This window comes from Microtus ochrogaster, chromosome 1, assembly GCF_000317375.1.
Source record: "Microtus ochrogaster isolate Prairie Vole_2 chromosome 1, MicOch1.0, whole genome shotgun sequence".
In the NCBI taxonomy this organism is placed as follows: domain Eukaryota; kingdom Metazoa; phylum Chordata; class Mammalia; order Rodentia; family Cricetidae; genus Microtus; species Microtus ochrogaster.
The window spans coordinates 107554195-107570861 of NC_022009.1; the positions used below are offsets into that span (position 1 = coordinate 107554195).

Sequence of the window (16667 nt, forward strand, 5' to 3'; positions counted from 1 at the left end):
GTGTGTGTGTGTGTGTGAGAGAGAGAGTGTGTGTGTGCGTGTGTGTGTGTGTATGAGATAGGACACCTTGGAAACAGAGCTCAATTAATATGAAACTAGCTATAGTTCACGTAAATCTTAAGGCCATGGCACAAAGGTAGTTGCTATGACATTCAGAGTGCCTGTGATTTTGCTGCAACATGAGGTCAGGTGTGGAACTTCCCTCTTGTCACGTCGGTACACAAAGGAGTTCTGGAGCATTTAGGTACCGCACTAGACATGAACAGGTGTATTGCTGTAACTTCTGAACTTTATCACAGTATGGGCATCATAACTTCTGAGCCCTACATCACGCCCAGGATTCCACACTACTGTTCATTAATCAGAAGGAGAACAGCTTACTGGAGACGTAAGACACAAGTTGAGACTCCATCTCAGGCTTCACAGCCAGCAATGAATTAGAGCATCTTGGGTCTGACGAGAGCTCTGCCGCATGCCTGGTCTCCTGTGAGCCAGGGAGAGGAAGAAGGGAGGGCAAGAGACGGAGCTGCCTGTGAGGAAGGGCACCTAGCCTTGGTGCCCAAGAAGCCCAAGGAAGACTTTATATGATAGTTCTGTGTGGCATTTCCAGAAGAGGTTTCAGTCCCTGCTCGTTGCTCTCCAGTGGGCCCTGCACAAGCTGCAGCTTCAGTGTATGTGATGGGTCTGACCACACAGCAAACGCTGCTGCTCTTTGCCGAGATGCTTAGGCTGGTTTTGGTTGTCTTTGCAACGTTGCAGGAGCACAAAGCCTTTGAAGGAAGAGCTTCTTCTACCTCCATTCCTCAGCCTTTGTGGTTCTCCAGTGTGACACAGACATTCGGAGGATGGGGAGAGTGTGGGGTATTATCTTGGAGGCTCGAGTGTCATTATGATTTAGGGATCCTATTGGAGGACTGCCTAATCAGAGGGAGCTCCAGCCCTTGCTGGTATTTCTTCCTGACTTAACCTTACCTCACTCCCAGCCTTCAGCTGTGTCTTCTGACCATGGCACAAGCTCCTTCTCACAGCCAGGATCTTGCCTCCAGCCTCTACTTGTTTGTCCCCCTCGAGTGACTCTGGTTTTATTCTCTGGCCAGGCTTCTGCCAAGACTCTCATGCTCACAAGGATTGAGACTTGAATTCAATAAACCGTCTCTGAGGCCAGAAGCTGCCAGATCACCTTAGCGCCTCAAATGTCAAGTTCTTTTTTGTTTGTTTGTTTTGAGACAGGGACCCTGTATGTAGTGATGGCTGTCCTGAACTCACTATGTAGACCAGGCTGGCCTCAGACTCACAAAGATCCTCCTGCCTCTGCCTCCTGAGTGCTGGTTTTAAAGGTGTGCGCCACCACAGCCTGGTCTGTCAAGTTCTTTTGACGTCTATATATTAACAGCTCTCCAAACGGTTTTCTTCTGAGATCAAAGCCTTGTTCTAAGATCAGATCTAGAAAGCTTCTCTGTCTCTCTCCTGCCTGTCCCTTTTACACATTTGTAACACACTCATCCATCTGTCAAATAAACGGCTTGTTCTAGTGTTTGCTAAACAACAAACCATTAGAATGCCCTTGCCCTCCCTCAGATTTAACCGAGAATGTAAAGAGTCTGTGAGGAAAAGACAGTCACCACCGGTGTCCTTGACAAACACCATAAATAAGTCATGTTAATTATATACTCCTTTTACCAATAACAGCCATCTGTGGTCTCGTCTTCCGTAATACCCTCCCACGACAGGAGATCCAGTTCCCCAGTGCTATTGGCTGGCGGAAGATCACGTTTCATTTCATGTTTAATTGACATGCTCTACTTACTGTGGCCATCGCTGGGGAGATGGGCAAACCATTCAGTTTTGAAGAGACGGTGGAGAGTTTGGGGACAGGACAAAAGCTACGGAATGGCACCTGTTCTTGTCCTTTGGGTCGAAGCATTCCCGGTCCGTCTCCAGTTTCCTCAGCAGATACATGGCTGCCGTCACGATTCTGTGTGAAATGACACCCGCCAGTAAACAGCTACTAAAGACCTAGCTTTTAAGTCTGTCAGTGTTCGGGAAATGACGTCTCACTTTTAAAGATGTCTAAGCTGTGCTAAACAGTCGCGAAGGGCCGGAAAGGCCCAGTGTCTGGGTCGAAGGGGTTTCTCCTGAGTTTGATGGACTGGAAGTGAACTGTAACTATAGAAACATAATGAATGCGACCAAGACCTGGACTTGAAATTACATTTAGAGAAGAATGCAAATGTCACCTCGTCTTGTTTTGGGATGACAGCATTTTGTAAGTGCCGAATGAATGAGTTATCCGTCTAGGCCAGGTTATCCTTGTTATCTGGTTAACTGGACAATCAAAGAATTGGGTACTACCCTCCCCCTTAATTCTTTCTGATTCATTTGTCCCCTCAAGGGACTGCGATTCTTAAAACACTCTCTTCTGTCTTTTAAAAAAAAAAATCTATTTTTACATTTCTTGACCTATGCTTGTGGCATTTCTGGGTTAGTTAACATCAACCCTTAACCTACTCATTCCTATACCAGTGTTATGGAAACAGCTTCCCGGCCACGAAGGGTACTGCCTTCTTAGTGTTTCTGTTCCCTAGAGGTGAGGATGCTTTCTTATCTCACGAACGCAGCATCTGATTCACAGAAGCTGATGGGCTGCGATGAATTTTGTAACCCAAATGGAAAATCATCACCTTCATACCAATGGGCTTTCCCATCCCGTGTCAAACCATAAGCTGGAATTTATTTATGCCTTCCCTTCGACAGCCATCTTATCTTTGGAGTGTCCTATCTCCCCAGTGGTAACTATCAAAATTTAATATTTCCAGAACCAAAGTAGAAACATTATCTTCCTGATTCTAATTTAGACTAGGGCTAAGGGGGCTTTAGGAAAAAAATGAGGCTTTGCTTACAAGTTCCTCACAAGAAGGGAAGTGCTTTAGCCATGCAGTTAAACTACTGACAGTTCAATTGCTTAATCACATGTATTAGTGCCAGGAAAAAAAAAATCACCTTAATGGTTTGTGCTACCTTGGTTCAGAGATTGAAGTATATCCTGAGATACAAGGTTATTACCTTACACTTTTAGGCTATATAGATTACACGTGTCTTTCATTTCCCATTGCATGAGAAGCTGGAAAATGCCTTTACAACACCAGAATATAATTTTATGCCCATTGTTTGAAAACGGTGAGGAAAACAGCCTTTCAGAAGCCAATAAAGGTAATTATGATTAAAACTACTTTTCTTTAGGGACATGACCACACTCAGTTGCTACAGTGTAGCTTCGTTTTACAAGTGGAGGAACTTTTCTATTCTCACACCACTTTTTCTAAATAGTAGCAATATGGTGTGCTTACTGATGAAAAGTAGGGAGAGGCCGGGCGGTGGTGGCGACACCTTTAATCCCAATACTCGGAAAGCAGAGGCAGGCAGAGCTCTGTGAGTTCAAGGCCAGCCTGGTCTAAAGAATGAGTTCCAGGACAGGCTCCAAAGCTACACAGGGAAACCTGTCTCAACAAACAAACAAACAAATAGGAAAAAAAAAGTATTGAGAGAAATTTTTGAAGAAAACCTCTCCCACGGGCTTTAAACCTCCCTAATGTTTCCACATGTTCCATGCTGGAGCCTGGGTGATGTGGTGTGCACTGGATACGTGAAAATCATGCTGTTCAGTGTGACTGTGTGAAGACGCAGCTAGAGAAAACAACACACTGGCTCTGAGGAAGCAATTACCTGAGAATCTGTGCTGTCGGTTCTTAACCTGTACGTGAAAGAGGAAACAGCAGGTGAATCACTGAGTCCCCTCAAACCTCACATCCTCACACCTCCCCAGTCCCCGCCTTGCTAGAGTCTGTCAGCAAAAGGTGTGCGGAGGCCTTTTAACTGCAAGTCTATGACGAACACTTGTCATGCGAAAGACATAAGTATCTTTGGCTCACACACCTTGGACCCCTGTTTTGGAGGGGCGAGACAATGACAGCTCTTACCTGTGATTCTTACCTGAAGATTCCCCTCCATCTGTCAAGAAGTAAAATTTCCCTAGTGATCTCATTTAAATCCAGGCCGAGAGGACTCTGTTCCTGGACTGAGATCTCTGTATCCATTTAGAGAAAGCGAGGACTTAGAAATGAGGAGGCTGTGGAGATGGGAGAGACAGCCTTGCTGTGGAGAGAAGAGGCGTCTGGAACACAGAGCTCAGGCGACACAGTCGCTGCTCTGAGCAGATTCCATTAAACTTTCATTAGAGGCGAGGTACGTTTTTGTACTTTGGTCCACTGTGTAGGTGCCATGAATGTTTAATCCAAGATAGGTTTATAAACAAAGGGATTTCAATCACCTGCATGGAATCATTGGAGACAATGTAACCGATGAAACACGATGCGGGTGTAATGGGATTGTTCCTTGGGCTAGGCTGTCTCCTGGAAAGGGTTAGTGGAGCAGAAATGTGCTGACCCAGGGACTGAGAACCTTCCTGATCACGTAAAGAAATGTTTGTACGGGCCAAGGACGACACCGGCTAACAAACAGATGCGCGGTGTAGAATTTAGTGGACAGAAATCTGGCACAAATGCCGAAGAGCGGGCGCCAAGGAGAAATCTAAAAGTCCCATCTCTTCCTGTTGGCTGAATGAATTGTACTTACAATAGTTGGCATAAAAAATTATTAGTGGTCACGACCCTGTAGGTTTTCCTGCCAGTTTGACTGCTGATGCAAAGACAGGGGATTGGTTACCAGCGAGTTTTGTTCCTTCCTCTGACTACTGGGTGTTAAAACTGAACATCTTTAAGAGACCATTTTCACTGTAGATGCTTCTGGACATGAGTTCCGTAGAATCCTAGGCATGCAAAGAAGTCACTTAGATTTATTGTAGCCAAAGTGGTCAGGCCTCCGAGGACTGGTGGCTTAGATTACTGCAAAGACCTTGAAGCATAGCAAGGCACTTTATGCACAGGCAAACTGTGCATTCTACAATGCACAATCCAACTTAGGAGCACTCCACCACTGTTTCTTAGATTTTGGGTGATGCTAGCCATTTCATATTTACGTGCCCTGTAAATGTCTACCAGATTTAGCATGCTCTTGTAAACCAAAGAGGTATAAATAAATCCTTTCTTATTGCCTCTCTTAAACCATAAATTTTATTCCAAAAAGATAAAAGTCTTCTGCATTTTCCTCTTTATAATTTTACAGTTTTAATGGTGGTATCAGTGTTTAATATTTATTAGACAGCTCTACTACAGAAGAAGAAATAAGAGATTGCACAATTCTTGTTCTCAACTAATATAATAATGAGAAATGTCCTCAAAATTCCTATTTAGAAAACCGTATTAAAAAAATAAATTCTAGATGTGCCATTTAAATTATTTAGAGACTCCAAAGCCAGGAAAAGAGAACAGCTGAGAAGGCCATTTTTCTTAAGAATCATTATTAACTCTGTGTTTGGGGTTATGTTTTTGTTCTAACTTGTGTAGATGCTTTGAAGATAGACACATAAATCCCAGTGATTAGACAAGCTATCAATAAACATGAGGGGCACTTGCAGATGCCAAGGTGAATAATATGTTCTCATTCTTTATCGTGGAGGAAACACACACACACACACACACACACACACACACACACACACACGGGAAAGGCTGTGAGGCGGCACAGAGAAGGAGCCAGAGAAAAAGCAGGCTAGCTGCACAGTCTCCGGGCTTAAGCTACTTAGCTCTGGGCCATAGCTTTACCTACTATAAGTTGCCTTGGACAAATTTTTAAATCTTTTTTGTACATTAGTTTTTCATTTGGGCAATAGGAATGAATTGCTATCTTTATCTATTGAGAAGTCTAATCTATGAACATGGTATAACCTCTTGTTGAGACCGTGTTTATCTTCCAAATGCTCTATTGACTTAATCCAAGAGTTGGTTAAATCAAATGATGATGGCCATTTAAGCATACTCAGTATTCCTGAGCATCCCTTGCTCAGACTCTCTTACCACTTCTATCCCCAAGTTGGATACTTGGGGATAGTTTACACTCTCACGACTTTTCCAATCTTTCTTTTTCCTTTTCAGTTAGGTGTTGTAGAATACTATTTTAAGATGTGTTACCTTTGTTTGTGCTATGGAACATTTGTTTAAGAATGCAAAGATGTGTTGTCTTCTTTAAGGTTGCATTTGTTTAATACTGTGAAGCTTTGTTACTTTGTCTGCCTAAAATACCTAATAAAGAGCTGAATGGCAGGAGAGGGATAGGTGGGGGTTACCAAACAGAGAGAATAAATAGAAGGAGAAAAAGAGAAGGAGGGAGGAGCAAAAAAGGAGGAGTGGAGGCTTCCAGGGACCAGCCACCTACTCACACAACCAGGCATAGAGTAAGACATAAAGAAAAGATATACAGAAATAGAAAGGGTAAAAGCCCAGAGGCAAAAGGTAGGTGGGATAAGTTAAGAAAAGCTGGCTAGAAACAATCTGTACTAAGGCTGGACATTCATAAGAAAGAATAAGTCTCTTTATACTTTTTTGGGAACTAGATGGTGACCCCACCCAAAGAGTAAAGAGTGAAGAAAAACCCTACAGTTAGATACTGGCACAGATTCCACTGGTGTAGAGGATTCGGATACCAAGAGTTAGAAACGAGACGTAGGCACCTCCAGCAGAAGCCGGCAGTCTTTAGCGCATCTGGTCAAAATCATAGAGTGGAAGGGCTGGATATAAAAGGCGGAGTGAAAAGAGAAGATAGAACCGGGAGGGGCTGGAGGGCTGTGGTAATGGAAAGCACAGGAGTACTGTTTCTATTATAATTTATACCTTTTCCCTACCCCACAGCATCGCCCAATGTTCCTGCCCATGACTGCTTTTGATGCAATGAAGAGGTGTGGGTAGTTTGAATATGGAGTATGGAATTTCTACCAGGAGAAAAGCTAGTGTGGATTTCAAGTGTGCAGGTGGGGCGCTCGAGAAGGTAGGGGCATCAAGATTTGCCATGCTCCTTTGGAAAGCAATGGCTAATCTTCTTCATCATTTCCTTAGTTCAGCCTTCAAGTCAAATCTGTAAGCCTTGGACTTGCACAAGCATTTTCATAGGCTTGCGAAATTACCCCCAGCTTTCTCTCTTGCTGCTTTCATCTAATAGCTCGCAAACGGAAAGACGGAAGCAGGATTTCAGAGGCTTTCTGTTTTCTTCAGAAAGTCTTGTTAGTGTTGTCTCTGGAAAAGTCTTCTTTCGGAGCAGGTTAAAGTCCATAGGCATCGCTATTCCTTTTCTCTGGACCTGCCTTCTGACATGGAACGTTCTGGATATATTCCTTCCTAAAACAATTTTGCTATTTCACGTTTTCTAGGAGATAGTTGATGTATTTTCCTTTTGTTCTTTGCTAGTATAGTGAGGAGAGGGAAGATGGGGTCAGGCCTAGGGTCAGATTTCTGCTCTTGTAACAATGTAACCCGAGAGAAGTTGCTCAGTTCTTACTTCCTTTCCCTTCCCCCTTTGTCTCAAGTAATAGAATCCTAATAGTTACGACTCACCAGAAAACTTTTAATCTGTTTTCTCATCTTTTAAATGCTAAGATTCCCCTTTAATTTTTTTTGTATTTGTGTTTTATTTATTTATTATTTAACTTTATTTTCCAAGTGGCAGCAAGAGTCTTGGGCAGGTCAGGAACTCCAAAGTCCTGAGAGAGTCAACGGACATTGGTCCTAATTCAGTCTGTTGGCCCTTGGTCTTTGACCACTCAGTAATGGCCGTGGGTCTCAGTCATTACCTAAAAGGCCTTTAAAGATAGGCTAGTATATGTAAAATACATGTTTGGTTTTGCACCTGCTTCTACAAGCGTGGGAATGCCTGAATAACGAAGGAGAGAGATGATCCTTCTTTCCACAGCTGGCAGTTTAGATCAGGCTAATCGCTGGTAAGATTGGGCCTGGATTAGAAGCTTGGAACTTTAAACTGAAACCTCTGGCCTCTGGGGAGTGAAAAGCGTTTAACTCCAAGGCTGATGGCTCAGTTCATCAGTAATGCCAAGGTGAGAACATCCCCAAGAAATACTTCTCAGCCGGTAATCATGCCTAAGCACCAGAAGGAGGTGTGCCTCCTCCCTTGGGGACAGAGACTTCTGCCCCTGGAACCTGTCCAGATCTCCCCTTATGAACGGCTTCATCTTGTTCCATATTTGCATCCTTTATGATAAATATAAGGAAGATTTCTGAGTTCTGGGATCCATTCTGTCAAATTACCAAGGTGTCTTTGGGACAATTGTTTTAGACCTGGTTAGTCAAAATATGAGTAACCATTATAGATGGGTTGAAAATGTTGAAAGTCAAAAATGGAGAGGGACTGTAGTTCAGTGATGAGGAGTCTGCTTGTGTATCGGGCCCTTCTCTTTTTACTATAATCTATTATTAGTCAGATGTGACTCAAAGGGGTATTTATTTTGAATCACAGTTCCATGATAGAGAAGGCACGGTGGCTAACCTGGTTTGATCTTCTGCAGCAGAAACTTGTGGAGTGGATTGCTCACATCTTGGTAGATGGGATACAGGGTTCAAGGTGGGGAGTGAGCCAGGCTATAAACCTTCCCCCCCACAGTGGTCTATTGTCTGTCAGCTAGGTCCAATGTCAAAAGGTTCCACTGTCTGCAAAACAGCGCCACCAGCTGGGGACCAAGTGTTCAAACATATGCACCTGTCCAGGACAGTCCGCTTTCAACCCTGGACTCAGTGCAAGCTCTGCAAACCAACAAACAAAAAAATGTATCTAATACACTTAACCTACTGCCATGGGTCAGTCTCAGCTGTCTCCGACATGCTCAGGGCACTTAATCAACAGAGAAGCCAAAATCACCTGGTCCAGGCCTGTCTGACACCAGTGTTGAATATCTCCTATAGTTTATTGAAAACCAGGAGGGCCATATGGATAAGCTTTCCTTTGGTGCCCCAAGTATGATTATAGAGAATCCAACAACCAATACTTACAACACAAGCCCTAAAGCCTGCCTTTCGTACTGGGAACCTTTACTTCTCTTTGTACAAATTACCATAGACATGATGGTTCAGGAATCTGGGCTTGGCTTAGCAGGGACTGTGCTTAGAGTCTCCCAAGCCAGTGGGCTAGGCTGAATCTCTATCTTTGTTTAGAGCTGGTGGACTAGTTCTGAACTTACAGAGTCAACAGCAGAACTTACTTACCTTTTGTTTTGTTTTGAAAGAGGGTCTCACTCTGTAGCCTTGGCTGGCCTGGAGCTTGCTATGTAGACCAGGCTGGTCTCAAACTCAGAAGAGATCCGCCTGCCTCTGCCTCCAGAGTGCTGGGATTAAAGGCCACCACACCTGGCTCAGAACTTATTTCTCTATAGTGATAGAATAGGTTGCTGCAAGATGACAGGAAAAGAAGGATCTTTGTGTCCAAAGTCTCTGACCCTGGGAGAAATGATGCCTGTATCAAGGATCCACAGGGATGGGTTTGTGATCTCACTGCTTGGGAGGCTGTGGTGGAGTTCCAGGCTAGCCTCAGCTACATAGTAGCTACATAGTAACACGCTGAAAAAAAAAAAAAGAAAAAAAAAAAAAAAAAAAGGAATAGTCAAACAAAACCCAACAGAGACAACCCTCCCCTCAAACCACATTTCTTCCTGGAGGAAGGCAAGGGGAGCAGGAAAACCGCTGGTGCAGAGCACACAGCATCCTGGTGACTGCTCATCTTTCTCCACCTCTGAACACCAAGCCATTAAACCTAAGGATCACGTGCTACAAATGATGGCCTGGAAGTTCCTCGCTGGAGAGCGCCGGCAATGTGGCACAGCCTGTCCTTTTGGTTCCTTGATTGTGTTAACAAAAGTCTGCTCTGTTTTCCTGGCCTGCCGCGACAGACACGTGGGTGTTTACACTGATAGACCGGAGACACAAAAGCTCTGCCTGGCTCTTCATGTTGCTGCTTTGTATCTGCTCGGTTTTTCAGCTCTGAGCTGTTCTGTCTGGGTTTAGGGGCCACTCCAGCGTCTCAGAGGTGATGAGGAAGCAGCTCAGTCCCAGTTTGTTAAATCTTCTGGGCAGACTTCTGTAAGCCGCTTTCCTTTCTGGGCCCGAGTAAGTGAACAGAACACTGGGTTGGACGGCATGAGAGAATCCCTATGTGATAAGCTCCGGATGCCCAGACTCTGAATTCTACCGAATTTCTCAGTTGACTTGGGGCCCAGGGCCTCTTCTGGCCCTGATCTGTTTCTGGCTAGGTTTTGTAGCACGCTGTGTCTTTCATGGACATAAAAACATTCCATTTTCTTTGGAAACAGAAAGCTCCTTCAGCAGCAACAGATTTGTAACTCTGAGAGCCAAAAGCCTCAGGTATTGTTAACAAAATTAGAAAGGGGGGCAGGAAAGCCAATGTGCTGGATAAGAAATAACATGTATCAAAGCTCCTCAAGGCTCCTCGCAGGTAGTGGGAGGCCACCTCTCCTCCCACCTCTTACACCATCTGCTACTTGTGTCCAACCTGCAGTAACCACTTATGCGACCCTTGCTAGCAATGGGGACCAGACTATAGGTAGCGTCCCTCCCATCTGGCAGCTGTGACCCTAAGGCTGTGCCTCTCCTAAGATGGTAGATCAGGATTCCCCGGGCCCTTGTAACTAAATGTAATCTGATCCCTCGCCTTCCCTACTGGGAAATAAGTTATAAATAACAAAGCAGAGAGCTCTTCCATCAGAGGCTATGGTTACTAGGAGACAGGAGTGGCAGTCAGGTTTGCTGCTGCCAGTGAAAATCCCTATTGCACTGTGAGCTTGGCTCTTGCCCTTGACCTTCCAGATCCTTCTTAAATAAAGATTCGTGCATAGCAAATGATTCCTTGGTGGCTTTTAAGGAATGAAGACGGGTTCTAATCTGAACTGCTGCAAAGCTTTGGATGAACTGATTCACCTCTCTGGTCCTCAGTTTAATTCTATTTAAACATTCAAGATGGATGGGTTACATTAATGACTGGCAAACTATAGCCCGCAGTCCAAATTTATTCTTCTATCTGTGTTGAAACATCTTGTAATTGAGGAGTGATTTTTGTGTCTTAACTTATTGTTACTATTTTGGTTTCTTGAGACAAGGTTTCCCTGTGCAGCCCAGGCTGGTCACCTTCTTCAGTCTCCTAAGTGCAGGAATAACAGGCACAGGTCACCATGCTTGTCTGATTTTCATGTGTTTATATGATTGAAGAACTTATAAAAGAACATTTATGACATGAAATATTACACTATTTCATAGTATATTATAGAGGATATATGATAGAAGGTCTGATAACATAATTACATATTGTTTGAGAACATAAAACTTTAAAACTGAAAAACTGGTGTCTTTAAATAAAGTTTTATTGGGACACAGACACCCTCTGAGTTTCTGTACTGTCAATGGACATGTTGGCACACAGTAGCAGGAATGAGGAGTGGCAACAAGATGGTAGGGTCTGCAGAAGCGAACGTACTTTCTATTTAACCATCTAGAAACTCTGCTGACCTCGGGCCCCAGAGCTAGACAGTCTCTTAAATCCTTACAGTTCCGCTTTACCAATTGCCTGATTCTCACCGCAACCCATTGTCTACCTTGAAAGAAATGCTAGGCTCTTGGTGACTCAGCCCAGGACAGTGGTGGAGGTTGTCTGTTACTTTGGCAGGTCCTGCAAAGGACTAGGATGTGTGTTGTTCAGGGAAAAGGCAGGATGCTGAATTCAGACTGTCTTGCTTGGTAACAGGCCAGGCCTCAGACAGGCTAAGGACGCCTGAACTTTCCCTGAGAGTCAGGGGCTGCAGTGACTCTGGAACCGGGGTGCCCTTGTGTGGCAGAGAGATCCCCAAATATGCAACTGGGGCATATTGGAGGCTCAAGAATCCTTCCCATAAAAGCTCCAGTCACTGTACAGCAGAGACGTGTAGCAACTAATTATATAATGTATTGAGTATATTTGAAGTCTAAAAAAAAAGTCAATTAGGGAAAATTAAGTACCGCTTGTTTGACAATAAAAAGTGTTATTTTTCATGTGTGATAATGGCATTGCGATTTTTAAAAAAAGAGTTCTGGCTTATTAAGATATTTATGAATAAAGTATAGGATGTCTAGAATTTCCACGAACAATCCCAGTTTGTCTCCTGCTGTTAGCTCTACATTCCGGAGCAAAGGGAAAGGGGGGACGGGTATGCACCTTAAGAGCGTGACGTGGGATTTACACGGGGCGTGTTGCTCGTGTCCAGAGACGCTGGAAATGCAGCCTTGTGGAACAGGTCTCAACCTCAGCCATGCCTCAGCTGAAGGGAGTCATCAGCTGGATCTCCATCCGGAAGTGTATGCACCGCACGGAATGAGAACTTTGGACTCTCTGGGCAGTGAAAAGATTTGGAAAGCCCCCAAATGTCTCACACTGAAACTTCTGAGTTCAAAGTAGCCATTTTAAAAATTGCAGATGAACTTTACACTGATGAAAGAAAGATGAGATGGGCACTCAGATAAAGCCAAGAAAGCAGGCGATGTTTATTGCTTCTGGTCAAGGAAGTCACTTCACAGCCCGAGGAATGCGACAGTGGGCCTATGACCATGGAATCCATGGGTGTTACCATGTTCCCCACCACCCTGAAACAATTGGCCTTCAAAATGACCTTTTGAGGACAGTTACAGCACCAATTAGGGGGTGATGTCCTGGAGGGCTGGAGCAGGGTTCTCCAGAAGGTCGTATGTACTTTAAACATACATAAACAATATATGGTATGGTTTCTCTCATAGCCAGGATCCGCGGATTCAGGAATCAAGGGGTGGAAAAGGAGATAATTCCACTCATTATCACCCCTAGTGACACCTAAAAAAAATTTACTTCCTGTTTTCATAACCCTACATTCTGCTGATCTGGAAGTTTTGATTCTAGAGTGGGGAGTCTTTCTGCCAGGAGCCACAACAAGCATTCCATTGAGCTGGAAGTTCAGACTTCCCCTTGGCCACTTCGGGCTTCTAATGCTCTTAAACCAACAGACTATGAAAGGAATAACAGCGTTAGAAAGAGTGATTGATCCAGACTACCGTGGGGAGATTGGATTGCTTCTCCACGATGGCTGTAAGAAGGATTATGTCTGGAGTGCAGGGGATATAGCCTTTAGGGCATCTCTTGGTGCTGCCACAACCTGTGATTAAAGTCAATGAGAAACCATAGCAGTCTAATCCAGGCTGGGTGACAAAGGGCACGGAGTCTTCAGAAATGAAGCTATGGGTCACTCCTCAAGAAAAAGAGCCAAGAACTGCTGAGGTGGAGGAAATACAGAATGGGTGGTAGAGGAAGGTATTGATAAATACAAGTTCAGGCCACGTGACCAGCGGCAGAAACAAGGATTGTAACTGACGTGAGTGTTTATGTCATATTTTTTAAGAATGCATTTGTACAGAGATGATGTTTGCCCCCTCGATTTCTTTGCCATATGATGTAATATCACTTAAGAGACTCCCGACGGTTATCATATTTGAGTTTGAGATACTAAAAGAGTGCCCCTCCTGTTCTAAATCCATAGTGCATTTGGGTTGTATGAGGAATAGCTGCATCACGTTATGTGTAATTATAATCTGGTTGAATATGTAGTATATTTGCAGTTTTCCCATGGGATAGTGATATCATGTGTAGACATAAATATGACCTGGTCATTCTTTTTTTATTTGTAAATGAATCATGACATAAGGAGATATGATTATGTGTCAGATAAGGGCTGAACTTGCGATGGCTATTATAGCTTGAACTAACTAAAACCCCAAAACGTTTGCTCTTGCCTCGCTAGCAAGTCCATTCCTTCGTTGGTATCGAGGAAGAATCTGGACATAAACCTAGTTCTACTTTCATTTGATCAAGCTCACGTTATCATTTTTAATTTAGTTCCTGAGGGAAAGATCTGCATTTTAGAAGGAATGCAGTCCCTGTGACCTTTGGAGCTGATTGAAGAGCATGTCATGCAGGACATGCAGCTGAAGCTCTACCAGTATCTCAGGAGCTCTTTGATTCATTCACTGGAACCAGCGTCAGCATGTTCCCTTTAGCACTGCAAGCAGCGACAGCACTGGGGAGGTCTGGCTGTGCTGAAATGCAGTCTCCAAAATAGCCCCTTTCCCCTTTGAAATTCCGGGGCCTTGTTAGCGGCAGAATGAGCTGGAAATCAAGGGAAATGGAAGGGTCAGATGGTAGGAAGGTGACCCAGTTTGGGGAATGTTAGCTATGGTTAAAAGCAGTCGGTTCTCTGGAATAGAAAGGACTCTGATTGGCAGAGTCATTCAAGAAAGAATTACCCAGTGCCTCTCACAGGTCCTGGGATTCTGAACTGGTCACAAGTTGATGTACGTCTGAACACCTGCTTACTTTTTATGTCTATGTTGCCTTAGCTCTGTGTAGGTGCTGTATAGTGGCAGGGTTTGGATTCATAAAAGGTACATCACACCTTTTTCTGAGACAAACAAACAAACAAACAAACAAACAAAAACTAAAGCAACTCACAAAGGTGTCTGTCTTAAAAATACTATAAACCAGCAGTTAGAAGGGACAGAAGAAAGAGTAGGACTTGGTGACTCAGCTGGTAATCCTAAATCAAGAAACCAAATCAATGATGATGCAATGGTAAATAATAAAAAGGCCAAGAACTCCGTGTGGAGTTAGGAATGAAATTAGTCCTTTGTTACAAGATGTCCCCTTGCAGTCCTAAACCGTGGCTTTACATTTTCAGTTACTAAGCTTCCGGCAGTATTCACCCATTAAAACAGTAAAAGCAGTTGTTTGGAAGAACTAATCCTGGCAACAATGTACTGATATGGGACCTTTCTCCTCTTCCTCGAGGGAACACCCCTGCACTCTTTCCTAGACACGTACCCCCTCCAGGCAGCGTCACAGCCTTGATAGTTTGGTGCCTGGTAACCACGCTTGGGTGCTTGGGTCCTAACCTTGGCGGGGTGCTTGCCAGCCCAGGGCCAGCAGGGGGCCCTGAGTCCTCAGGAGAATGCTGGCCACCAACTGGAAGAGGGGCCGAGCTCAGCAAAATGACTGTCAATTTCAAGGCCTTTGATCCCTATGAAAAAGCAGACAAAAGAGTGTCACGCCAGGGCCCCACCTCAGGGCAACCCCAGGCATTTTATCTATTGAAAGAGGGACAAAGAGAGAGTGTGAACTGTGAGTGTGCAGACTGTGTGTGTGTGTGTGTGTGTGTGTGTGTGTGTGTGTGGTGACTGGATTTTCATGGTCATTCTGATGTCTTTAAAGAGCCTGTTTTCTGCTCCTGTCCAGGCAGAAGGACTATGGTTAATCTGTCTGTGAGGGTCTCATTAGGTTTCAGTGTCTGTCCCTAGTTTTCCTTTTAGAGGAGAGAGAGCAAGCAAACGCTTGTTATATATATATAAGCTTGCTGCTACAGGGAAGTTTTCCAGGCCTCTGAGAAGTGAGGAAGAGGTGGAAGGAGAGCCATGGGAGTTCCGGGGAGACATCCCCTCCATCCTCCCCTTCCCCTCCTAACACAGTCTTGAGCCTGAGAATTTCGGCTCATGACTTCCAGGCCTGGGCATTATTAGCTCATCACCAAAGCAAGTACATGAAGCAAGTGCATGCTCCTGGACAGACTACCTGGTGGGCTTCTAGGAACATTCAGGTGTGGTGAATTAAGGTGCAAGGACTCCATCTTGAAATCGCAGAGTGTGTTCTAACGTCTGTGTGTAAACAATACTCCACTATCAGAGCGGTTATCTCAGGTGTACAATAGCTCCTTCCTTGTAAATTATACTAAGATGAAGTGTGTGTGTGTGTGTGTGTGTGTGTGTGTGTGCGGTGTCAGGGAGGCTGGAGGTCAACTTGGATGTCTGTCTCAATCACCTCCATCTTATTCTTGGGTCTCTCACTGACCCTGGAACTCACTGACTAGGTGTGACTGGCTCACCGGTGAGCTCCCAGATCCCTGCTTTCCCAGTGCCGGGATTACAGATGTGTGCCACCAGGCTTCTCAGATGAGCGCCCGGGATCTAAACTCAGATATTCATGCTCCTGAGGCCAGCACTCTATCAGCTGAGCCTTCTTCCTAGCTCCAGGTTTGTTTTCCTGAGCATTTCCAAACCCTTTGTGAGCTCTAGTGTTCATGGCCAAAGCTCTCTGTTCTTTGCTCTTTTCCGGGTGCTTTCCTGAGGCTAGCACACTGGGAGTACAGGAGGGTCAGTTTCAGACTCACTGTGGCCTTTGGTCACCAGCAGATTAATTTGGTGGACAATTCAAGGGGAAAGAATTTAGTTGGATCACGCTTCATGACTGCCATGGCACAGCTCAATACCATCCGGTTCTGAATTTATACACTGTTCATAATTTGGAGTTCATTGGTGCCACAGACAGGAAGCCAGAAACTGTCTCAAGTGGGTGGGTCGCTTTCACTAGGCTGTCTAGTCGGGAGCATTTCCCACCACGCCTGGGTGGCTGCTGCAGTGCTGGCCACTGCAAGCATTCAGATGCAGAAGGGAAGATACCTTTGATCCTGGCTGGCTTGTTTGTAAAGGTTTTCTAGTTTTGACCATCATAGTCACAATGTCACACCTTAAACAAACCGTCACAAAGAATCCTTGCAAAGATTCTGGGCACTGTGACTTTAGGACACCAGCTTCACCTCCGCTTTCCGGGATCTGTGACAACGAATATGTGGAGACTAGAAATAACATCTGCTTGCTGGG

The 16667-nt window shown here is 44.6% G+C and overlaps 1 protein-coding gene across 1 annotated transcript in view; it reads right to left on the bottom strand.

Annotated features, from left to right (window-relative positions):
• The window catches only part of Mindy4b (MINDY family member 4B), a 28896-nt gene extending 26972 nt beyond the window's left edge, over nucleotides 1-1924 (bottom strand). The window contains exon 1 of the mRNA XM_026778896.1: nucleotides 1808-1924. Within this exon, the coding sequence (XP_026634697.1) occupies nucleotides 1808-1924 (117 nt within the window). The remainder of the gene's footprint in view (nucleotides 1-1807) is intronic.
• Between the last annotated feature and the right edge of the window lie 14743 nt (nucleotides 1925-16667).